General features: G+C 38.0%; 1 protein-coding gene across 10 annotated transcripts in view; it reads left to right on the top strand.

The window, feature by feature from the left end:
• The window catches only part of LOC138814051 (LIM domain only protein 7-like), a 193,392-nt gene that overhangs the window by 161,398 nt on the left and 6,561 nt on the right, over window positions 1–25,433 (top strand). For 8 of the 10 annotated variants that reach the window (XM_070002833.1, XM_070002829.1, XM_070002828.1 and 5 more), the window contains 12 exons: window positions 7,501–7,615; window positions 8,822–8,983; window positions 10,178–10,284; window positions 11,478–11,538; window positions 13,466–13,522; window positions 15,958–15,983; window positions 16,268–16,372; window positions 17,127–17,219; window positions 18,093–18,418; window positions 18,864–18,929; window positions 21,352–21,404; window positions 23,799–24,012. In XM_070002833.1, coding sequence (XP_069858934.1) covers window positions 7,501–7,615; window positions 8,822–8,983; window positions 10,178–10,284; window positions 11,478–11,538; window positions 13,466–13,522; window positions 15,958–15,983; window positions 16,268–16,372; window positions 17,127–17,219; window positions 18,093–18,418; window positions 18,864–18,929; window positions 21,352–21,404; window positions 23,799–24,012 — 1,385 coding nt within the window. Of the gene's footprint in view, window positions 1–7,500; window positions 7,616–8,821; window positions 8,984–10,177; window positions 10,285–11,477; window positions 11,539–13,465; window positions 13,523–13,672; window positions 13,715–15,957; window positions 15,984–16,267; window positions 16,373–17,126; window positions 17,220–18,092; window positions 18,419–18,863; window positions 18,930–21,351; window positions 21,405–23,798; window positions 24,013–25,433 lie in introns of all 10 variants that reach the window. The other 2 variants (XM_070002830.1, XM_070002831.1) reach the window with 2 other exon arrangements.

Raw genomic sequence — 25,433 nt, 5'->3', positions numbered from 1 at the left:
AGATAGTTCATTCAGCTACAGAAGAAAGTTAGCTTTTTCTTTCTTTCTTTCTTTCTTTTTTTTTTTTTGAGCATATCTTACCTATTTTGTCCTTCCTATTCTCTCATTTGAAAATGTTTACCTCACCCACCTCTGCTGTTTGAGGTTATCCTCTCCCTTCAATGCCCAGGAGAATTCTGGAATTGAGGTATCACTTTTCCCTAGTTGTAATTGAATTACCCACCCTTGAATACCTCACTGGTTGATTTCTTCCTTGTTCCATGGATTCATGTGTTCCTCCTTCACTGCTACTCTTGTACCTTCCACTGTTTACCTACACTTGGCAACTGACTTGAAGGGCATTGAAGGTCTCAATACTACTCTGAAGTATGAACTTAATCCAGGAGGTAATTTAGAGTTCTTACTGTTACTTTAGTGTGGGGATTTTAAGATTTAACGAGTGTTTTTAGGAATGCAGGCTTTGTGATGTTATATAAAATTATTTTAAGAAAGCAAAGTCTGCAGGCAGGGACTGGTTAGGAGCCCATCATCAGAGAATTTTTGGTAATAAGGTGGTTTATGCCATAAAGAAGGAAAAGCATAGCTAAGGCAAGAGCTTGCTAGGACCTCATTGACAGTCTACCCACAGGAATTTCCTTTCCTTCCCTACTGCTGAGTTGGTGGCTTTGTCCCCCCACGCCCACCTTTTGGCCTTTTCTCTTTTGATTAGTGCAGTTTCCCCAGACTTCCTCGTCATTTCAAGCTTCCAGGCAATTCTAAGGGAGAGAGACTTGGAGTCCTTTTTCTGTCTCCAACTGTATCACAGATGTGGCTTGCATGATTTTCTTCTGAATTGGTCTTTTTTCTTTAAAAAAAAAAAATCTTTAAGTAGCTGTACAAAAAGAGTTTCAATCAACATGTCAGTTTAAGAGTCTATGCATGTCCATCCATGTCACTCCTCCCATCATTGTCCTTCAGCTCTCCCAACCACACCCATACCTTCAAAGATTCATCCCGAGGATTAATCAATAATCTATACTTTAACCAAGTTGTCATATGTATACATATATATGACCCTCAATATATTTTCACACACACACACACACACACACACACACACACACACACACACACATATAATTTTAGATCTAATTTCCACATGTGATAGGAAACTTGGAATATTTGTTTTTCTGAAACTGACTTAAAACTTCTATTTTCTCTTCTCTCCTTTCATTGTTCTCTGCTCTTAAATTCTAGACAAATCCACCATTCCAGGCTGTTAGCCCAATAGCCCCCTCTCTCCTTTCCAAGGCAGACACTCAGCCCAATTAGTAAAGGCAGTAAATAATCAGCCCTCCCCCCCCCCCCTTACCTGGAGATGGCACACCTTTGGGATTGCTACAACCATATAAAGCAGCAAGATCCCTTTAGAGTGACCTTCAGGTCTGGGAATCTGCAGGACCCCTTATCTACTGTTTAGGAAGCAGTCATACATCCTAGCCTGCCATGATGAAGTTTCTGGTCCACATGTCCACACCAGGGTCTCCGCCTCCTAAGCCCTCCTAGGTCCATTAGATTTTAGGTCACCTCAGGTACCACTTCTCACTTCTTTCGTGTGAGAGGGGGTCTTGCTGGTCCCTTTGCTGGCAATAAACCTTTTCTTCGTTCTTTGTACCTGGATGACTGTGTGGTTTTCTGACAAAGTCTAATTTATTCTAACACGGGCTTTTCAAGGAAGTGTCCCAGAGTCAGGTCACCTATGGGAATAAAAAAGCAGCTTTTTTACAAATGTATTTCCTGACCCTAAGCCTGTAAGCACCCCTTTAAATAGCCATGGTTTACCTTTGACCTTGATACTTCATATTGTATATTTACCTGTCACTTTCCACACACTGCTCTCTTGAATTATGGAGGGGGAAAAAAAAAAAACCTTTAGAGCCCAGTGCCCAGAAATGTAAACAGTCATTGAATGCTGACTGAGCCATCTTGGCTTTAGGGCTAAGGACGTGAGGCTTAGATAGGATTTTCTTTGGTTGATCTGGAAACTAACCAGCATGTCTACCATCTTTAATATTGTTGCCATGGGAAAAGAGAAAATGATGGCCAAGTATCCACTGATTGCCTCAGCACATAGCAATGCTTTCTTTAATCCTCCCCGCAACCTTCAAAGCAGATGATATTATTCCCATTTTTACTGGTGAAGCACTTGAGATTTTGGAATTCCATGACTTACCCTAGGCTGCTAAAATGCTGAAACTACCAGAACAGCTTCACTGACCCTGTTTTGTGAAAGGCAACATGCCCAGATTTGAGGACTGCCTTATATATTGTTGTTGACCTATTTTAATTTCACTGTGTTTTGGGAATTTTAGAACTAATAGGGAGTTAAAAATTTTTCTATATGAGAGGCAGTTTCTTGCTACATAGCCAAACTATTCTTGAACTATCAATCCTCTTGCCTCTGTTTCCCAAGTGCTGGGGTGATAGGCACTTTCAGAAGAAATGAATTTATTTCTGAAATGTGGAATTACAAATCTACTAAGTAAGCCCGGTGCTGGTGGCTCACGCCTGTAATCCTAGCTACTCAGGAGGCTGAGATCTGAGGATCATGGTTCAAAGCCAGCCCGGGCAGCAAAAGCTGTAAGACTCTTATCTCCAATAAACCATTAGAAAACCGGAAGTGGTGCTGTGGCTCAAGTGGTAGAGCGCTTGCCTTGAGCTGAAGAGTGCAGGGACAGTGCCCAAGCCCAGAGTTCAAGCCCCACGACAGACCAAAAAAAAAAAGAAAGAAAGAAAGAAAGAAAGAAATCTACTAAGTAGTAAGGAGCTACTGAAATTTTAAAAATAGAGTTTGTTACAGCATGCTCCAAAGCAGCACAGAGGCAGATAGATACAAAGAAGGACTGGAGGAAGGAAAGACAATGCAGGTAGGAGGCGACCTCAGGAGATTTTAGGAGATCATGTCTCTGAACTAAGACAGTACCTGAGGGAGGGTGGGAAGGAAGAATGACTCCAGAAGAATTGATGATTGTGAACTGGATAGCACTTTATCAAATGTGTGTATGTTGTGGAGACTTGGGGTGGGATTACTATGTGGAGTTTGGGAGGTACAGTTAGAGGAAGAGGCAGAAAGGTGTCCAGGAAGAAACTTGCATTTCTAACTTTATCACTATTTAGCTGGTGATACAGTTAATCAATATGTGAAAAGTAAGAGGTGGAAGAGCAGGTCTCTAGGAAGGAAGATAATGAATTCCGTTTTAGACCTGTTGGGATTGGACAGTAGTGGAAGATGTGGCAATGCATATGGTAACTCAGAAGTGTTGGAGACTGAGAACAATACAAAACAAAGAAGAGAGACACATGTTTGAAACAGAGAAGGAGCCAGAGAGGTTGGGAAAAGGCCAACAGAAAAATGGATGATGGACTGCTTTAGAAGACTGTTTCCCAGAGTGAGAATAGTTGAAGTTGACTAAGGTGCAGACTGGAGATGGACTTGTGTGGCGGAGAATGAGCTTGGAAGGGTACGGTACCACCTGCCTCTTTGGAATGAAGAGTAGAATGAAGGGTAATATAAGATACAAGTGCATCTTAGGAGAGAGGGGGAGGGGAGAAAGACTAACATCAGTGCAAGGCTAGGAGTTGAGTGCTCTTCAATCCCACTAATCCCTTGAACGACATAAAACTGTGAGAACTGATTCTAAGATGATGGGTTTCCTCTATTTTTCTTGATTTGACCCTCCAGATATACTTTTTAGTGTTAGGAAAATGTTTGGGAGGAAAGTAGGTGATGATGATGATGATGATGATGATGATGATGATGATGATGATGATGATGATGATGATGATTATTATTATTAACTCTTTAGTATGTAAGATTTGCCCAGTTTTTTTTTTATTAATTCTCATCCAGAGAGGGATGAGAATCTAATCATTCAACTGCAAGAAAAATAAATGTTATTCTTGTCATTCCACATTTGTCATTGCATTTTTAGTCTTGTGGGAATGTGGTTAAAGTTGTAGAGTATCTGCTTGGCCAACAGAAGGCCTTGAGTTCAAACCTTACACACTCACACACACACACACAAACACACACACACAGAGGTTTTAAGCTGGTATTGGCTGAGGTAGGAAGATCAAAAGTTCAAGGCTATACGGCACCGCAGCCCATCTCAAAAAAGTTGGTCATCTACTTCAGCTTCATAGTCTGACAGTTAGTAGGGCAATCTCAGCTTTCATTGTGTACTTTAGTTTAGATTGTACCCAATTTGAGGGAAATTGTTTTTTATTTTGGTTGCCATAGATAACTATTATTTTCTCTTTTCTGGCTTGGATAACTGAAACCACTTAGATAGTTCATTTCTCAGTCATCAAGAATCTAGGTTTCCCCTCAGAAGTTATTTTCTCATTCCACTAAGTTCAAAAAGTAATTCTCCCATTATCTTCTGGAGCTTGGATCCTCTGTTTAAAAAAAAAAAAATCACTTAGTGTATATTGTAAAGAGAATGATGAGGAAGTAGAAATCCTACCTTAAATCATTACTAAATAGTTTATGCTTGAGTGAAGTTACAGCCATGTTCATACACAAAGAATCTCAGGGATAATCCAGTACAAGACCCAGCATTCCACAGAAATGCCTCAGTGATGGCCACAATGCAGGGGGACACACAAATGTGTGTGTGTGTGTGTGTGTGCGCGCGCGCGCGCACGCATGTGTGCATGTGCATGCATGTGCTGGTGCTGAGGAGGCTTGAACTCAGCACCTGGGCTCTGTCCCTGAGTATTTTTGCTCAAGGCTAGCACTCTACCTCTTGAGCCACAGCTCCACTTCTGACTTTTTTGGTAGTTAGTTGGAGGCAAGAGTTTCATAGGCTTTCTTGCCCAAGCGAGGCTTTGAACCAGGTCCTCAGATCTCAGACTCCTGAGTCACCAGGGCCTGTTTTAATCTCTTCTCTTTCTCCATATACATATATGTGTATATATATGTGTGTGAATATATATATATATATATATATATATATATATATATATATGTAGTAGGTAGAGGCATAAGATTTCATTTCAAAGTAGGATACTGAGAACAAAGAAACCTGGAAAACCAATGTCATAGTGAGAGAGAAACCTCTTGTAGCCTGGATCACCTGGTTATTAACAGGTGTACTCATAATTGCCCACCTGACTGTCTCCTGGACTAACATAACACGCCACACTGTAGTAGCAGCAGCTGGGGCTTTCTTTTCATCAACATGTCCTGAGGGATGGTTATCTCTTTCACAAGTTCAAATAGAGATCTTTTCATTGCCTAACTAAGAGCAGCTTTTTTTTTTTTTTGGATATGGGATGGACAATTTTCTGCTCTAATGTAATTGTGAGGTTCTTTCCTCATGGCTTAGCCTCTTTCTCCTTTATCTTATATTTGGTAGGAAAGGATAATATTCATTTGCTTTCTCCCACAACGTATTTTTTTTAATGTAGCTTGAAACTATTAAAACTCCATCCTGTCTCTTACTCAAGCGAAGAAACCTCAATTTATGGTTTGAATATCTAACCCATCATTTGTTGTTTTGTCCTTATTTAGCAATAGATTCCACACTTTTACTGGCTTTAAGTAAGATTTTTCTTTTTTTTTTTTGATGAGTGGGTAAGTGTGGTGAAGATGACCACTTATTTTCATTGAGTCACCCTTAATTTAAGGGTTTGCTGTTGGGTTCAGGGAATAGACCTAACCAGTAACTTTTTCTATTCTTAATCATTTTATTACATTCAGATGCACCTGGGTGCCTCCATTAAAACTGCCTTTCATTCTGTTGGATACTATATATATGCTATATTATAGATACTATTTATACTATATTACTAGCTACACATGTTTTTCTTGCTTTAAAAAACTCCACAACTATTGTTCAAGAGTCAGAGATTATTTCTCAAGAATAAGGATTATGTTGAACTCATCTGCATCTTCCAAAGTGCCAAGTACTGTGTTTTATATGGAACCAATACATGGTAAATATATGTTGAACTGATGAAGAAGTGCATAGTGGTATAATATTATACTGTCATGCATCCATGTAGCATAGAAAGTTCTCAAGACTTTATTCAATATCTTCTTTGCTTTTCGTCTACGTCTTACATTCTGTCTCTCTGAATTTTCTCAAAATATTATTGCTTGAATTTGTGTGTGTATGTATGCATATATGTGTATGCATGTGTATTTGCCAGTTCTAGGGCTTGATCTCAGGGCTTGAGCATTGTCCCTGAGCTTTTATGGTCAGAGTTAGGGCTCTACCCCTTGAGCCACAGCATCACTTACAGCTTTTTTGGTGATTAATTGAAGAAATGAGTCTCACCAACTTTCCTTCCCAGGCTGGCTCTGGACTGCAATTCTCAGATCTCAGCCTCCTGAGTAGCTAAGATTATAAGCAGGAGCCAGCACCCAGCAATTACTTGGATTTTAAGCTTGTTTTATGGGTGGATAAAACAGAGAGAATTTCACTAGTTGGCCTCAGGTTTGGGTTTCATTGCCAAATTAGAATAGAGAGTTGATTAGCCTGTTTTCTGGAAATGAAAGGAACATTGGGAAGAATGTTTTGCATAAGGTGAGTCTAAGTCTTTTATGGTGACGATGCAAAGAACTTTAGGTTGCTCTGGTATATATAGCAAATAAAATTGTATCTGTTGCTTACCCAAAGTAAACAATATTTACATTATGAAAGATGACTTTTTTCACAGAAAGTTCGGTCTAGAAAACAAGTTAAGAAAGTCCTAGGGAAATCTGGATTTGTTTTTGTCTAGTATAGGGACGGAGGGGGATTTAAAATTCCCACCTTCTGTCTAGGAAAGTTCAATAGCTAACGATACTTCAAGTAAGTTGTAATTTGTGTAACCCAGGGCATCTTATAGGGAATCTCTTGGCATCTTATGGTATCATTTCTCATGGGTGATTTAGTTCGGTGTTTTGTAGCATGCATATGAGCCATGTCCTTACCACCAAATCCTGCTGAGGCAGTTGGATCAGCAAAATTCCTTGTTCAATTTGAAATACTGGGTACCGATCTCTGATGGATGGTGCTGGTAGCTAGATTATGTCTGTGAGCCACTTTAGTTATTCAGCTAAGTACATTTCATGTTGGAGTTGGGCTTTTCTTTTTAAATATGATGTGATAGATAAATGATTTATCTATTTCAGTGTTGGGCAAGGAATACAAGCTTACACATTAGACTTAATTGTATGGCAGACAAAAGCCTAACTTTAACAGCAGCCAAGTGATTCATAGTATTAATATAAAGGAAATATTCACTGACAACAGATTTTCCCCCCTTTTCTAAAGGACAAATGATAATCCACTTGCTAATACTTGCATAAGTAAAATTTTAATCAAATACAAGGAGAAATAAAAGGAAGCTTCGAGCTCATGAAATAACTCAGGGGTACCTTGCATATAGCTTTCCATCTTCTGAGGATTGGCTTTCCCCTGTGTGGGTGCCAGGGACACCGGACACCAGCGTTTCATGTTTTGTTTTCAGGATCAGTTCAGCGATATGAGAATCAACATAAACCAGACTCCTGGGAACAGTCTTGACTTCGGGTTTACAGTAAAATGGGATTATTCCGGGATCTTCGTAGCATCAGTTGAACCAGGTAAATTGTAAAGTTTGCTGAACCATCTTTTCCTTTGCTATCTTACGCTGTGGGGGAAAATAAAGACAAAATATTAATTTATTTGCTATAAGAGGAGATACCCTCTCTCCTGAAGCTTTTAATTTGGTTACAAATTACATATTATATATGCTCCTGGTCCAATTAATTTTAGTGTAGAAGTCTTAATTCTTGGACTTTACAGAATTTGGCAAAAAACTTATTATTACTATTATTTTTGGAAATGCTAGCAAAATAATGCTAAATTTGAAGTATTAATCAGAGTGAAATTTCCCTCATTAGCTGTGTTTTTGGGTAGATACATACTGTATGTGGGTTCTTTATGTTTAGTTTTTATCCTTCCATGTGGGGATCAAACCCAGGCCCTGTGCACGCTGGAGGAGTGCTCTAACACTGAACTACATCTCCAGATGAATGCAGTGTGCTTTTGATCATCCTAAAATGTTTGTGGCTTCTGCAGATGGTTTTTGTTGGGGAAGGGGTTTGTGGGGGAGACAAACCTTTCTACACCAAGGTTTATACCAAGTCAAGCCCAGGGTCTCTGTAAAATACCAATATAAAGACTAAATTAAAATAAGAGCTATTATATTTGAGGGAAGGACCCTGTTTACATGTTATAGCTATGCAAGATAGCATGCTAGCATTAGTTGTTTCTTTTAAATTTCATTTAGATAATGAAATCATTAGATACATCATTTAGATAATGGTACTTACAGCAGTAATTTTTAAAAAAAAAATTCTAAGTAGTTGTACAAAGAGGTTATAATTCCCTAAGTCATGTTATAAATACACTGCTTCTTGATCAATGCCATGCCTTTCATTGTGCTCTCTGACGGCAATACATTTAAGCACTATTTAGTGGTTATGTTTTCTTATATTCCCATTATGCACATGGAAGCTCAATTAAAGTGCAATTTATTTAATGTTTTTAATTTAGAAATAGTAAAAAAAAAGTCCTCTGTAGGCTAATAACATCTTACTATTTATCCTTTCAGGGTTAAAGATGATACGTGCTGTAGAATACAAATATCATCCATGTTTTCTATGTCATTGGTGCTCACATATTTGTTTCTGATCTATTTGAAAATAATGAGAAATTGTCAGATAAAATTGAGAAGCCATGTTAGAAAAGCACTGCCTGGTAGATCACATGGGGGTTTCATTTGCTTTTGAATTTACATTGCTTAGGTGGCCCCGCAGAGATTTCCCAGCTGCAGGTAGATGATGAAATTATTGCTCTCAACAACACCAAGTTTTCATACAACGATACAAAAGAGTGGGAGGAAGCCATGGCAAATGCTCGGGAAACTGGAAACCTAGTGATGGATATCAGACGCTATGGAAAGTCTGGTGAGCGTGGTTTACCACTGTGTCTGCCTTTCTAAACTGGGAAGCTGGTCTTTGGCAAGTTTTGTAACCATTTGCTTTAGTAACGTCTTTATTTTCTCATTTTATTTCATTTTGGGGCTTACAAGTGTTTCAATGTTATGTGGGGAGAAATCTTGAACAACGTGTCTGGCTGTTTTGTCTGATAACTCTTCACTAGCAGATTTTCAGAATTCTCACTAGCAGATTTTCTGAATTCTACATTATTGGATTGACATATGCACTGATCAGACTAATATCAGTTTAAGACAAATGTGAATGGGAAATAGCAGTTACTTATTAGCGTTACTGTCAAAAAACATGGTATGACTTAACTTTTTTATGGTATTGTAACTCTATTGGTATATGTAAGAAAATGGTAGGCTCTATTCTTATTGTTTCATCTTGAGAAACTTCCAATATGACTTTTCTATTTTTGTACTGGGGTATAAAACTCAGGACCTTTCACTCATAATTAATTTTCTTTTTGGTCTGTCATGGGGCTTGAACTCTGGGCCTGGGTGCTGTCGCTGAGCTCTTCAGCTCAAAGCAAGTGCTCTACCACTTGAGCCACAGCACCACTTCTGGTTTTTCTGACAGTGAATTGGAGATAAGAGTCTCACAGACTTTCCTGCCTGGGCTGGCTTTGAACCACGATCCTCAGATCTCAGCCTCCTGAATAGCTAGGATTACTGGCTCATAGTTACCTTTTTTGTTTCAGGCTAGTACTCTACCACTTAAGCCACACCTCCACTTTCACATTTTCTACTTTTTTATTTCTTTGTATTTGCTGTTAGTAGAGGAGGGCACGATGTCTCTCCAGATCTACCAGTTTATGACGTCAAAACAGAACATCTTCCTGTCTGAAGGAAGGTTTCAGAAAATTTGCTAGTTCCTTAATGACTAACATGATTTAACCTTTGTGTTTGGGGAAGATGGTCTGTTAGCAAGAGCCCTGCTTTCGTTTCTTTTCCATTCTCCTTGATTAGTTTGTCTGTGTTTCTATGTGTGTATTTTGTATCTGTTCATTCAGTAACTTTATTCTTTCCACTTCACCGTGTATATGTACCCATTACTTGATCTTCATGTGCCAATCAGACTGGGGCAAAGACCAATCTTCCCTACCATTTACACCGCATAAAACCCTCAATCTCACCAGTATGGCTACCAAAATTATAGGTTCACCCGAAACAAAGTGGATTGATACAACTTCTGGAATTTATAACTCGGACAAGTCTTTAAGTCTATCCACGACAACTGATTTCTCTGAAAGCCTTCAGAGTCCTGTAAGTATCTTGAGCAATGGGAGTGTTTGTATAAATGAGATTGTAAATGCAAAAGATGAATTATCTTGTTTGAACAATTTTGATGATACTTTAAAGAAACACATGAATAATTAAATACAGTGATTTATCTTAAAGAGAGTAAAATGTAGTTAAAAAAAAACTAGAATGCACTACTCTTCATTGTGTGCAATTAGTGAGCTAGGGAATGGAAACATCAAAAGATCCCATAATGCAGTTCTGTAGGTATTTCCCACCAATCTTTCATTTTTACTACCTTCTCTCAGATCTTTATGAACATGAAGTAGCAATTATGTAAAATTATACGGTGTAACTTCTGTATACATTCTTTAGTCTCCACTGGCAAAGTGCAGTAATTGTGTGCAATATGAAACCTGAAGCATCTGACTTTTCATGTGGGTGAATTTAATAGGTAGATTTACATGTGTGATTAAAACATAATCATTCCATTAACTGATTTGAAATTATAATGCAGAAGTTTTTCTAAGTGTCAAAGCAATGTATTTTTATACAGACTTTGAAAAAAATGTATTTAAAAATTTTAAATTTATCTTCAGTTAAATTAACAATTTGAAATTTTATTTATTTCATTTATTTATATTTTTTGTAGTGTTGAACCTCAGACACAGGGAACTCTACCACTGAGATATATCTGAACTATATTTATTTTATTTTATTTATTGATTAATTTTTGTGGCAGAGTCTCGCTATAAGGCTAAGATTGTCCTTGAACTTGCAATCTTCCTATCTCAGCCTCCTAAGTGCTGGGATTACTTGTGTGACTCATCACTCCTTGAAAAATTTTTAACTAAATGCAACTTTATTTCATGAGGAAATCTTGATATATTTTGTAGGAAAGATTTAAATGTTAGTTCCATATGACTGCTTTGGTTACTTATAAATAGAAGCCAAATGGATTAATGATTATTTTGTTCATCATTTTTTCTTAGATCATTAATGACTGATTAAACCTAAGGCCATCCTTGCTTGTAGCTAGTCATTAATCTTTTCACAAGTATTGGAAAGCAATGAAACAATGTTAAGTTTCGACTGCATGTTAAAAGCCATAAAGAATGACTAATAGCCTGAAAACCCTATCTGGTTATATTTTCACTATTGAGAAATGCATTATTTAATTCCATTGTCCAATTAATTAGCCTTTTTGTCCTTTATAGTATACTGAATCAAAAGAAATCAATGGAATTCACGATGAAAGCAACACTTTTGAATCAAAAGGTAACACCATTATTTCTTATGTTTGCATATAGGAAAAGTCCTAGCTATCAAGTTCTGCTATAACAATGAATGTCTGGTTGGGTGCCAGTGGCTCACACCTATAATCCTAGCTACTCAGGAGGCTGAGATCTGAGGATCATGGTTTGAAGCCAGCCTGATCAGGCAAGTTTTATCTCTAACAAATTACTCAGAAAAAGCCAGACATGGTGCTGTGGCTCAAGTGATAGAGCACTAACCTTGAGCAAAAGAGGCTTAGGGCTACCACCCAGGCTCTGAGTTCAAGTCCCAGGCCTGGCAAGAAAGAAAAAGGAAAAAAAAATAATGTGAATGAAAGAGAAAAGCAGACCTCTTCAAGTTGAACTACAAGGTTAGCTAGCATAAAGATCCGATGTCCACTGAGGGCATTCAGTTCTAGCGTTGTTCAACATTCAGGAAATGCAAACAAAATATTGACAGGACCTTCCTGAGTTCTGGGGGCCCCTGAGCTTAAGCCAAGTAAGAACAGGTTTTCCCAAGTCTGGCAGCTTTCTGACTGTGGGATGCTGGTAAAGAGAATCTTTGTTAAATGCAAAACGATGAATGAAATCTCCCTTCCCCACTTATTGTTATGAAAGGGACAAGTGTCAGGCAGCTAATCTTCATAGAGAAATGCCTGTGGCAATGGCAGTTGTTCATTCATACTCATTTGAAATGAGAAAGAAGGCAAAGTAGCTAGGAAAATTATTGGAGTTCTTCTTCCTCACTCTCCTTCTTCTGCTAACCTAGTGGTAATTTACCTCCTGCATACTGGGTACTGTTTCTTGAACATAGAAACTAAATAAGAAGAAACTATCTAGTTCACATAAGCAGGGAACAAAACCCAAAGGAGATTTTTTTTTTCATCATGAAACTGGGCTTCTTAAAGCATGGCTGGGCTTTTACACAGTGCTTTAATGACATTGAAACCAAGCGTGCCTGTTTAGAATACACATGTCAAGGACAGTCTAGGTCCATAAGCTTCCTTTTTCTTCCTGATTATTTATCCCTGTGTTTCATTTTGACAGTATTAAGTGATGATATTTAATGTTTTTCAGTTGTCTTCTTTATCAAAAGAATTTTTTAAACATTGCTTTTTTTTTATGATACTAAGTTGGTGACAGTCTAGGTCCTGTCTTGCTAGTGGGTCAGGTAGAGCTAATAATAAAGAAACCCACGTCTTTAATGATATAGAGATGCTCAAAAGCCTGTCATTTGAAGGTTTTGTTTAAATAGCTAATTACCCACTGATATCCACGGATAATCACATTTACATCTTACGTTATAGTCTTGTTTATAGTTAGATGTTTCCTTTCTCTTTTCTTTCTGAACTCTGTTTACTTAAGTTAGTAACTATGCAGTCTTGAAAACTATTATAGTTTAAGATATTATATTTTATATAATTTATATTATAGTTTAAAATATTATAGCTTAAAAAAATCTTAATTTTAGTATTTTTTGTATTTATCATCTTACTGATTTTATCATCTTCTTCCCTAGTAGATTTGAGTACCTATTCATCAATATTATGAAAACTTCAAAAGAGATTATTTTGGATTGATTTACCTAAGTTAAAAATAAAAAGGGTTTATTTCCTTTTCTCTAAAACTCTTGCATGGATGTTATGGCTTTCATAGCTATGAAAACTTAATGCTAGCTACTAAAATTTATTAATAAATGTACTTGTTCATTTTATTAATTCAAATGTAGGGTAGTCTACTAAGAAAATGTGTCTTATCTGTCAGAAATAACTTGTATCTTCTATGGCTATCAGTTTGGTCATTAAAAAAATAATATTGCTACAGTTTGGTGAGGTTTTTTTTTTAAGTATCATTTAGTTTTTACCAGTGGTAAGAAATGAAAATCAATGCGACGTGGTATATTTACTTATTGTTTTTTATTTTCCAATTAGCATCTGAACCTATTTCTTTGAAAAACTTAAAAAGGCGGTCACAATTTTTTGAACAAGGTAAACCACAATGCTAACCATTCATTGCCTTTCACACTCTTGTTCTCTCTCTCCACTTTGCCTCGTGGTCTGTGGTTCTGGGCACTAAGCCTCTTCGATTTGACTGTCATTATGACCAAACAACGTAACCCATTTCCGTTCTTTCCCTAGGAGCGGCAGGCTTTTCTTACAGTTCATGGGTCTACCTCTGTGGTAATGGGTCTTTGTGTGTCCCTTGTATACCTCTAAAGATGTTTTCTCTTTTAACTTTGTGAAACAAACCAAAACACTGAGCTGCTGTTAAAAACACATGTCTTCCCACTGGGTAACAGTAAGAAATGAGGAATTTCATTTAAGCCTTACTGCTTCCTACACCTGGTATAATATTAGATTACACCAACATGCAATTTTTCCAATGTATTAAATTAAACCTGGTTTTGGTTGTAGAAGATGATTTTTAATAAAGAACAATTCTGCTGGGTACCAGTGGCCCATGCAATTTCTCCTTACTAACTAGGGAGGCCAACATTGGGAGGTTCACAGTTCCAGGTTGAACCTGGGCATAAATGTGAAATCCTTTCTCCACCAGTAGCTGGATGGACATGTTATTGTGCACCTGCCATCCTAGCTGGGTGAGAAGCATAAATAGGTGGATCATGGTCCACGCTGGTCCAGGCATATACATAAGATCCTATTTTTTAAAAAAAAGGACTGGGATCGTGGTTCAAGAGGCAGAGTGCCTGCTTAGCAAGCACAAGGTCCTGAGTTCATCTCCCCATAGCCATCAAAAAACAAAAACAAGAACAATAACAGTGGTATTGGGCTGCTATGGCATGGTGGCGTTAGTGTGTCAAACTGACTGCTTTGTTGACTTTGAATTGCATTCAGAATCAATACATTTTGGCAAGTGATGATTTAAAAACTATCCATGTTGGTGTAGTTTGGCAGGGCTGCCCAGGAAGTGTGCTGCATGCCACAGTGCCAACCCCTTCCTGTTTGTCCAGTGATCTGTCTCTTGAATGAGTGCTCTCTCTTCAACTCTAATGAAGAACTTAAAAGTAATACCTAACATTTTAGATGCAATGGTCACAGTAGATGGCACTGGTACTGTCTAAAATGTTAGTGTTTCTTTTAAGATTAATGAACCATGTGTAAACATGCCTTGTAACATGATACTTACTGGGTTTGTGTCTTTGTGTTAACTGTCTAGGTAAGGTCTCTTTTTGACCAGCAATAGCAACAGTAGCCCTGCATGTCTATTTGTGTCTGTATCTGTAGTGTTTTTGATTCAAATTTTTCATTAAACTCTTGTTTTCCTATAGCTATTTAATTGAAATTGTATTATATTCCTAATGCAGATTGGCTCAAACAAAATAATTCCTTTTCTTTCTCTATTCTAATTTTCTTTTGGCTTTTCATCAATAAGCTGTTTTAGGGCAGAATATTTTTCTAAAGCTTGAAGCAATTTTCTTAAAATATATGTGAGTAATTTATTTGTGAGCTGCGGTTTTCAGGAAAAGTTAAAAACACTGCTGGTGTACTTTCGGAATGTAGCTTTAAAAAAATTACCAGAATATGCCCCCCCCCCCACAATTTTGTAAGCCCCCTAAGGATAAAAGGAATCATGTGTGTAAGTTTATACATGGTTCTTGAATAGGAACAGTGAAATGTTCTTGAAAACATTTGATGTAGTGGCATATTTATTTAAAGTAGCTCAATAGCAAGAGAACCTGAAAAATATGATGGGGACTTGTTACATGTGGTTGAACAAATAACTAGATTTGATAGGTAATGTAAAATTTGGGCTTTTTTGCCAAATAGAAAATACCTAATTTGGTGATAAAACCTTGAAACCTGTTTAGAAACATCCATTGATTGAGCTCTTGTATCTACAGTTTGGGGACACCATTGGGACCTGTGGTTTACCTTCTTATTATTCAGTTTGAGTTTAGAAGATGGAGATAGTGGAGCTGGAGGGAGAAAAGGCTTACGGATTGCTGTTTTAAAAGTTGCTGTTAGCAGGTGCTAGTAATCCTAGCTACTCAGGAGGCTGAGAGCTGGTGGTGGGTTAAAGCTAGCCTGGGCAAGAAAGTCTGTGAGACCCTTATCTCCAATTAACCACCAAAAAAAAAAAAAAAAAAAAGAAAAAAAAAGCCAGAAGTAGAGCTGTGGCTCAAGTGGTAGAGTACTAGTCTTGAACAAAAAAGCTAAGGAGTAGTGTACAGGCCCTGAGTTCAAGCCAAGCATTGTTGGCACGCTACACACGCACACATATACACACATACACGCACGCACGCACGCGCGCGCGCACACACACACACACACACACACACCCCATGTTGATGGCATTAGCATAGAGAGAACTAGTGATAGAACTCTGAAAGAAATTATTTGGTAGAAATGGAAAGACTTACATTGTATTTTTCTTCTCTCCTTGCTCATGTGCTGGAATATAGGAAGCTCTGATTCTGTGGTTCCTGATGTAAGTAGTATTCATTTGTCATTGGAAATAAATATAGAGAGGAGTTTGAAAAGACTAAATTACTACTCCAGAGTGTTGCTTTGCATTATTTTTTATTGCATAAAGGTGATCAAGTAGTAATATTTTCAAGTTGAAAAAGACTGACTTTGAAAAAAGGATAGCTCTACTTCCCTGGTGCCCTGGCCCAGTTGCATAATTTATACATGAATAATTGAATGCTTTAGTAGATGATTTGGTGAAGTATGTTGATTTTTGTTTGTCTATCTTGTCTGATATCTGGTTAGCTTCCCGTTCCAAGCCTCAGTGCCCCAAGTCGCTGGGCATGGGATCAAGAGGAGGAGCGAAAGCGGCAGGAGAGATGGCAGAAAGAGCAAGACCGCCTGCTGCAGGTAGCACTGGCCGGCCAAGGGGCATGGGGAAGTAGGCTTCATTTCATAGTTCTTTTCTGGACCATGTCAACAAGTAAATTTTTCTGGGTGCTACTGGCACATGCCTATAATCCTAGCTACTCAGGAGGCTGAGATCTGAGGACTGAAGTTTGAAGTCAGCCCAGGCAGGGAAGTTTTTAAGACTTTTATCTTCAATCTACCACTCAAGCTATCTTGAGCTATGGCTCAAGTGGTAGAATGCCCCAGCCTTGGGTAAAAAAAAAAAAAATCTAAAGGACAGTGCCCATGTCCTGAGATCAAGCTCCAGTACCAGCACCAAAAAAAAAAAAAAAAAGGAAGTTTTATTATTATTATTTTTTGTGGCACTGGAGATTAGACTCAAAGCCTTGTCATTGTCTTTTGTGTTTGGTTTGATTTGGGGATAGAGTCATGTTCTAATCTTGCCAGGCCAGACATAGTTTGTGATCTTCCTATGTCTCCCCAGTAGCTAGCATTACAGACAAATGCCACCATACCAGTCAAATTCTGAAAAGCAAACCCAAACCACCCTCTTTTAATGAATTCCACGAGACTAAGGGGAGGCCATGGGTCAAAGTTGGCGTGTCTATCTTGCTTCCATTTTAGTTCAACATAAGCTCTTTTCTACTATAGGGACTAAAACCTGTTTGCTTAAGTGAAAGTTAAAGAGTGAGGGGAACTTGTAGATCCAGCAAAAGCTAATGTTGATTCATTAATCTGCCCTATTTTCTCATAGGAAAAATACCAACGTGAGCAGGAGAAACTGAGGGAAGAGTGGCAAAGAGCTAAACAGGAAGCCGAAAGAGAGAACTCTAAGTATTTGGATGAGGTAGTATTGAAATGTGTCTCTCCAGCTCTCTTCTTGATCTTTTTTGTTTGACAAAACCAGCCAAGAAACAAGACACCTCATTTCCCTCTTGTTTGAACCACATATTTATCTCTGTTGCTTTTTGGAAACTAGTATGACTTCTGGTTGTATTTGCATTTTTCTTTTGATCTCTTAGCTTTCCTCCTAAGTTTCCTATTATTCATTAAGTAATAGTATCAATAGAATGTTAGTCTTCCTTTCTTCTAATGTCACTCAGATGGTTTTTATAAAAGTTATTGAATTATCTCTGTTTTATGGAGGAGGGTATTTCATTGTTATATATCCTTACATGTTAATGCTCTATTCCAATCAATTTCACTCCCTGTGTCCTTTCCTCTAAGAAACAATATCTGCAACAGATTTCCTGTTCCATGTTGGAAACAATCTCCTTTTTTCCTCTTTTTTGGCAGTCGTGGGGCTTGAACTCTGGGCTTGGGTGTTGTCCTTGTTCTCTTCAGCTCCAAGGCGAGTGCTCTACCACTTGACCCACAGCACTACTTCTGGTTTTCTAGTGGTTTATTGGAGATAAGAGTCTCATGGACTTCCCTGCCCAGGCTGGCTTTGAACTGTGATCCTCAGATCTCAGCGTCCTGAGTAGCTACGATTACAGGCGTGAGCCACTGGCTCCTGGCTCTGGAAATAATATATTTTGACAACATTTCCTATTCTTTATTGTCCTCTCAGCACCACCCCCTACTAGTACATTGTATAGCTTTTTAAGTGATGAACTTTGCTTGATTAGAAGTCTGGGATACGCTCAGCTCATCTGAAACCAAATCTGTCTGCATATGACTGCAGCAGTTGAGATGGATTTCTCTTCTCTTGGCCACACAGGAACTGATGGTCCTGAACTCAAACAACGTTTCTCTGACCACACGACAGCCTACTCTTTCCAGCTGGGAAGCCACATGGAGTGAAGGCTCTAAGTCCTCCGACAGGGAAGGAAGCCGAGCAGGAGAGCAGGAGAGGAGTCCTCAGGAAGAGGAAGTGGTTCATGAGGAGCCAAGACAGAAGCTTCAGGACCAACTCATTCTGGAGCAAGAGAGGAAACTGAAGGAGCAGCAACAGATGCAGGAAGAGCAGGAGGAGGCCATCGAGGCACAGAAACACCAGGCAGAGAGAGAGAGGGAGACTTCAGTCAAAATATACCAGTACAGGAGGTCTGTACCATAGCCCAGGACTACCAGGGGGATTATGCAGGCCTGGCTTCACACTTTCTAGAACATCTGATTTTAAATATGTACCTCTCGCTTCCCTACCCTTTCTGTCCATGTGCCGTAAACCTGCGTTATATTAATGCCTGCATTTGTTTGTCTGTTGGCCTTCCTGCCCCCAGTAAAATACAGGTGCTACAAGGGCAGCAAGTTTGTTTTTGTTCTGTAGTGTCACTCTAGAACATTCCTGGAACATAGAATATCCAACCTATTTTGTGGAGCAAGTGACTGAGTGAATGAATGTATGAATATTGAGTGTTGGCATTAGTAGTGGTTTTCTGCAAAGGCTATTTGCATGAAAAGGTTAGAATAACAATATTTGATACCCTGTCTTATAGTCAGGGAAAATACCAAAGGTTATTATTTTGTCTATATTTCCTCCATCTTTTAGACCTGTTGATTCCTATGACATACCGAAGAGAGAAGAAGAATCTTCAGGTTTGCTTCCTAGTGACAGGTATGTAAAACATTTCCTTTTATTTGGTTGATGCCGACTTCAGATGAATGCTCCAGAGTGTACCTAGATGATTTTCATTTCCATTTGTCTTTGGTAGGGTACAAATAGAACTTGTGGGTTGATCTTTGTATCAGTTAGCTTTTGCAGTGTAACAAATAACCCTATATTTTTGGTAAGGATTTTGTAGATCATTTTGTGTATTCAGTTTGCCTAGACAGTTATTTTAGTTGCCTGGGTTCACTACAAGTTATCTAAGTTTGTCTAGTGTATATGCTGCCAGTTAACTAAGTAGAGTTGGTAGTTTAGCAGCTGGGGCAATGAAAGCAAGTGGGTTGGCAGTCTCAGCACTCAGCACGTCATTGTGGTCTTAATGGGTGGTTGGGTGGTTGGTCAGGGAAAAAATTAGAGAGAGGATCCAAGAGAAGAGTTAAGTGACTAGCAGAGAGGAGAAAAGCCATAGATCTTAAGGGAGGAAGAACATTACAAAGTCATTGAACACTCGGGGAAAATGGTGTCCATATGTTATAATTCACTGTAACCTTTACTTAAAAATACTGACCAAGATGCAGTGTATTTATAAACTGACATTTGAATTGTAATCCCTTTGTACAACTACTTAGGGATAATTAAACATTTAAATGAAGTATATAGTCTTTACATTTTTATTTTTCCTTTTTTTAATTTTTTTTTGAGAGTATGTTGCCATGTTAGTCTGGAATGGACTAGGTACATCAGGCTGGCCTGGGGTACTTCCTGCCTCAGCTTCCTGAGTGCTGGGATTACAGCATGCATTGTCATAATCCCAGGCTATTTGAAAAACTGCTAGCAGTTGTTTAAGATGACTGTTACAAAGGATTAGCCAAGCACATCTTCAATGAGAGTTATAGAACTGCTGGTCAGAATGAAGATAGGCTTTCACTCACCTGCAAAGTTATATGCTTAAACATTTTTTCCCGAAATCCTTAAGTTTTAAGGTAATTTTAAAAATATTTTGTTATTTTGAAATCATCAAAGTTAGTCTATAAATATGCAGTGTGGAACTGTTAGCTTGTACTTGCAGGGCTGAAATTCCTTCTTTAGAGGAGGCTTGTTTGGGTATGAGATACCAGGAAAGACAAAAGTAGGCAATCAGGCTGTCACTGGAAAGGACTCAGAGTGGGAAAAGAAAGGAATAAATAGCTAAAGAAACATCTAGTGATAAATGACTGTTTACAGTGAATCCCTCTGAGTAACTATGGATCACTAAAATGTGTAAAGCTATGCTGTGTTTTTAAAACTTTATGTAACTGATTACCTTGGAGCTAGATAATTAAAATGCAGGGAAAAGAATTTTAAGGAATCTTGGAAAATGCAAAACACCTCCAGGCAGTGCTGATGGAGAATGCCTGAGAGGAATTGAGGAGTAATGTCTGTACATAGTTATGCATGTAGTGTACCATAGCATGAATGAAGCCCTAGGGTCAATCCTCAGTACTGAAAAAACTAATAATGCATAGCATATACTATTATACAAAGTGCACATGAATATAATGTGATAACACACGAGTATATAATAGCATGGCACACCTGGAAAACAGCTACATTCGTGAATCATATACTTACATCTACCAAAACAAAACACTTATTATCAAATGTTTGGCCTTAAACTCATGATCCTCCTGTCTCTGCCTCCTAAGAAGTTGGGATTATGGGCATGTACCATTATACTCAATGTCACTAAGTTCAGTATTCCTAATAGAGTGAGAATGAGATTAGCAAGTGTTGATTTATATACCTAAATATTAGGTGCCTTCCAAAGTTGCCAGTGCAGTGTGTTTTAAATGCTAGGGTTCTGTTTGAAATGCTAGGCTAGTATTTCATGAAATGTGAATCTAGAATGATCAATAGTATTGTAGTGCCCCATACATGGACATCTTGATTCCGGGGCAGGGTGGAGGAGGCAGGGCAGTCTGACTCTGGGTGAACTGGTGGCAAATGCTTTGTAAACCTGGTAAGATAAAGATCTGGAGTGGAGTGAGTTTTATCAGTAATCATTGTTTTAGCTGTTACAGAAGCTATAGAAGTATGGTTACACATGAACATCTATTTCTATCATCTCACTCTTTGTTTTCTGCTAGTTGGCACAATGTGAAAAATTCCTTGGTTTAAAAATAGAGTTCTCTTATGGAAAGAGTGACAATTTATCAAAATACATTTACTCATTAATTGACATGTAGAATTGAAATCCTTTTTTTAACGATGATTTAAAGATAATAATAAACAAGGTATTGAAGAGAAAAAATATAGTACTTCTCAACAGACATAGGAAATACATTATCTGCTTAAATAGCATCTTTTATTTTGGTATTTTTTTACTTTATAAATATGAAAAAGATGTTCTTATTAATGAGATATACATAATATATTATATTCTATGTTTTAGGAGTAAATCCCGATCAACTACTGAACTAGATGATTACTCTACAAGCAAAAATGGTAACTGTGATTTTTTTTCTCTCAAATTTCCTCAGTCACAATTGCTTGTTAGTGCTTTCTTCACATGCTATGATGTTTTTTAAGGCAAGATATCACAGGTTCATTAAAATAAAATAAAATATTTACTATATTTAGTGTCTCAAAAATAACAACCATGGTGTTTATTTTGGCTTTATGATGGGAAGAGATTGGGAGGTTAACGTGGTTTAAGTAACTAATGCAGTGTGTGGGAGTTCTGCAGAAAGCTGCTGAAAAAATGGGTCAGAAAATATTTTGCAGTATATCAAGGGACTTAACATTTATATGCAAATTTGAAGTTCTATATTTAAGCATATCAAAATGTCATAAATGGAAAGTGATGATGATTTCACTAACTTTGTGAAAATAATTTGGAACCTGGAATTATTAGTATGAAGTATGCATCTGATAAACTAGCACAACCAAACTTCTATAACTAAGGAAAAGCAAGCATCATTTTGGGCAGGGTTTGTACAAGTAGATGCTGGGCAGTTCACAAAGTGATGAAGGTCCTGGAAAGGATTGAAGTGGACAGACCTCCTCCCCTCCCTGCCCCATTCTAGCCCATCACTGATGTGTGAGGAAATATAAGCTCCGATTGCCACCTGTTTCTAGCATACAAAAGACATTAATTACAACAACATTAAAACTCACATGTTTCCATGTATTGTCTTTCAGTTGCTAAGAAGGAAATCTGTGAGCAAAACGTATCTGTTGGCTGGAACTGAGTGGTACTTAGTTGGTGACTTCTGGTTGAATGAAGCTTATAAAATTTATAATTTCCATTAGTATTTTGGGGCCTGTCTTTGCTCCTTGCCTTGAATACATAGGATCTGCCATTTTTTTGGCTTAAGTAGCAGTATTTTTTTCCCCCCAGTTCTTCAAGAACTTAGTGAAATGCTTAACTATGACCAATTATCCTCTCTCTAAAGTCTCAACTTACCAGATACTTTCTGATAAGGTTCTTCTGGTCTTTGGGCCTTTCCCTGATTGGATTTTCCATCCCTTTCACCCTGAATTGACCCTAGCCATCATTAAAATTCTAATATAAGTACTTCAGTCTTCCATGAAGTACTTCTAAGTTGTGGTGATTATATTCTTCTTTGAGGAAAACACATGGCCTGCTAGTACAATAACTATGATTGTCTGGAAGCAGCTGGCTCATAATTCTGCTTTGTATCTAGTCTTGTTATTTTTATTTTTAGTATGTTTTCTCTCCTTTACTAACCAATTGTAAGATCCTGAATTGCAGCCAACAGAAATCATTAAATACTTGATTGAGTAACATAGTTATGGCATTAGGGCTTTGTGAAATAGAAAATGTTTTATGTAAAACCTGATGAAATTGATAAACTGTCCTACATGTGAAAGAGTATAAATGCTAATTGTTGATTGGAAGAGAACTAAAGCACAAACAACAGACTTTGAAAGAATGACAATAGCAGTGAATCTATAGAGAGAAAGTTAATCCATTGATAGAATTTCCTTCTACAAAGATTGGCATGATACTTGAAAGTTGTGGATATTTAACCTAAATTAGAAATTATTATATTAGATAATTATATAAATTATGTAATAATTAATATAGTACTATTATAACCTAAATCCGTTTTATGTTATAAATATGCTCTTAGTGACCTTTTTTTAATGACTTATGCCAAGAAAACTTGGGCCATGTTATCCAGGCATAAATCCAGTTGTATCTTCTCTCTCTTTTCAAGATTTTTTGTTTGTGGTTTTTTGTTTTTGTTTTTTTGGTCATCGGGCTCAAATTCAGGGCCTGAGCACTGTCCCTGATCTGTTGCTTTAGGCTAGTGCTCTACCACTTTTAGACAGAGTGCCACTTCTGGTTCTTGGGTGGTTAATTGGAAATAAGTGTCTCACAGACTTTCCTTCCCAGGTTGGCTTTGAACTATGATTCTTGGATCTCAGCATCCTGAGCAGCGAGGATTACAGGCATGAGTTACCAGCGCCCAGCAGTTAGTTGTCACGACAAGCATTCTATTGTATATGCTTAACTGATTGAATTTAGGAAGGAAGGAAAAAGTAGAGGACAAGACAACACTTTCTAGATGAGTGCTTTGTAACTGAGCATTGTAGGAGGTGTGCTTGTTCTTTACCTTCATAGGTAGCCTCTGTGTTTTTCCCCCAATGCGTTCTGCAACATGCTTCAGCTGTGGGACCAGAACTTGCAGAAATAGGAAGCAGATAGTTACTTTTTGTTCTCATACAGCAGATAGTTACTTTTTGTTCTCACTGGAAATGGAAAGCGTTAGCACCTGTGCACAATGTCTCACATGAACTATCTTGGGAAGTTTATCCACTACCTTATTTTCTGTATTATTCCTGAAACTTTTGCTATTGCTTTTCATTTAGGAAGCAGCAAATATTTAGACCAAATTGGGAGTGTTAGCTTTTCACAGAGGAGCTCCAAGAAGGATCCAGTCCCCTCAGGGGCAGAGCGGGAGAGACAGCAAATCCTCCAGGAAATGAGGAAGAGAACTTCCCTCCACGATGACAACAGCTGGATCCGGCAGCGCAGTGCCAGTGTGAATAAAGAGCCGATTTGTCTGCCTGGGATGATGAGAAGGTACGAGCCTACAGAAATTACTCTCTCTCTTTGATGGCCATTCAGACAGGAGAAAGATCCTCTTTTGCTTTTCAGCTTACTTAAGACTGAGGGGAGAGAGGGAAGTAGGAAAAAGTGATTGAGTGCGATTGAGTATATGTCAGGCACAAGCCAGGTAGAGATCTCTCTCACAATTTAGAATTACCTTTGGTAGATCAGTATTAATTCTAGTATCCAGTTTTTGAGAGATTCTTCTAAAAGTTGTATTTAAGTCAGTGTTGAGCTCAATCCAGTGTATTCAATTTCAGGGAAATGGACCTCAAACAATTGTTGAGATTTAGGGTTCAGAGTAGCAAATGAATGAGCACCTCTCAAGGTTTATGTGGGAGCCAGAACAAATTGGATTTGAAAGTTAAGGCCACTCTCACTGGTTCCTCCTAAGGACAAGTTAACTTCTGGGAGGTTAAAAGTATCTTGTCTGAACTGGGGGTTAGTGGTTTACACCTGTCATTCTAGCTATTCAGGAGATTGAAATCTGAGGATTGAGGTTCAAAGACAACCTAGGTAGAAATCTCCTTGGGACTCATCTCCAATAAGTCATCAAAAAGCTGAAAGTGGAGCAAATGGTAGAGCACCTGCCTTGAATAAAAAAGTCAAAGGCTGAGGTCCTGAGTTTAAGTCCCAGTACACACACACACACACACACACACACACACACACACACACACACACACACACACACACACACACACACACACACACACACACACACACACACACACACACACACACACACACACACACACACACACACACACACACACACACACAGAGGTATCTTATCTAGTGTTGTAAAGATAAAGGTGAATAACAAAAGTGTCTAGCTTAGTTCATCTCTTCAAATGCTTAATGTGTATTTTTTTTGGATGAATTTTGAAAGGCTTTAAGATTTATAGGTTTCTATTACTAAAAAATTAAAGGGCTATGTAAAGATGTTCTTATTTAAAAATATGGTTTTCTTTTATCAAAAGAAGGAAATAAAAATTACAGTTGCTTGAAACAGGAGATGTCTTAATACCATTGATGAAGAACAATTTACTGGTTAAAGTAATTTTTTTATTGAAAATACTGTACAGAGGGGTTTACAATTACATGGGCAAGATAATGAGTACATTTTTTATCAAGCATTGTAGCCTCCTCCTTTGTTTCCCCTTCCCATCCCATCCTCCCCCCAATCCTCCTCCTCTTTCCCCCTTTCTCTCCCCCCCACACCAAAGTTGTAAAGTTTGTTTTTCCACATAGTGACTTGTACATCTCATCGTTGCAATGGGTCCACCTGTATCCCTATTTAAATGATTTGTTTTTCCCCTTCCCCTCCACAAATTATACCAACATCAAATACAGTGAAAGCATGGGTTATACCATGAGGGAAGGACATACAA

Source organism: Dipodomys merriami, unplaced genomic scaffold, assembly GCF_024711535.1.
Source record: "Dipodomys merriami isolate MVZ:Mamm:240054 unplaced genomic scaffold, mDipMer1.0.p SCAF_6, whole genome shotgun sequence".
Lineage (NCBI taxonomy): Eukaryota > Metazoa > Chordata > Mammalia > Rodentia > Heteromyidae > Dipodomys > Dipodomys merriami.
This window is presented reverse-complemented; position numbering and strand designations above follow the sequence as displayed.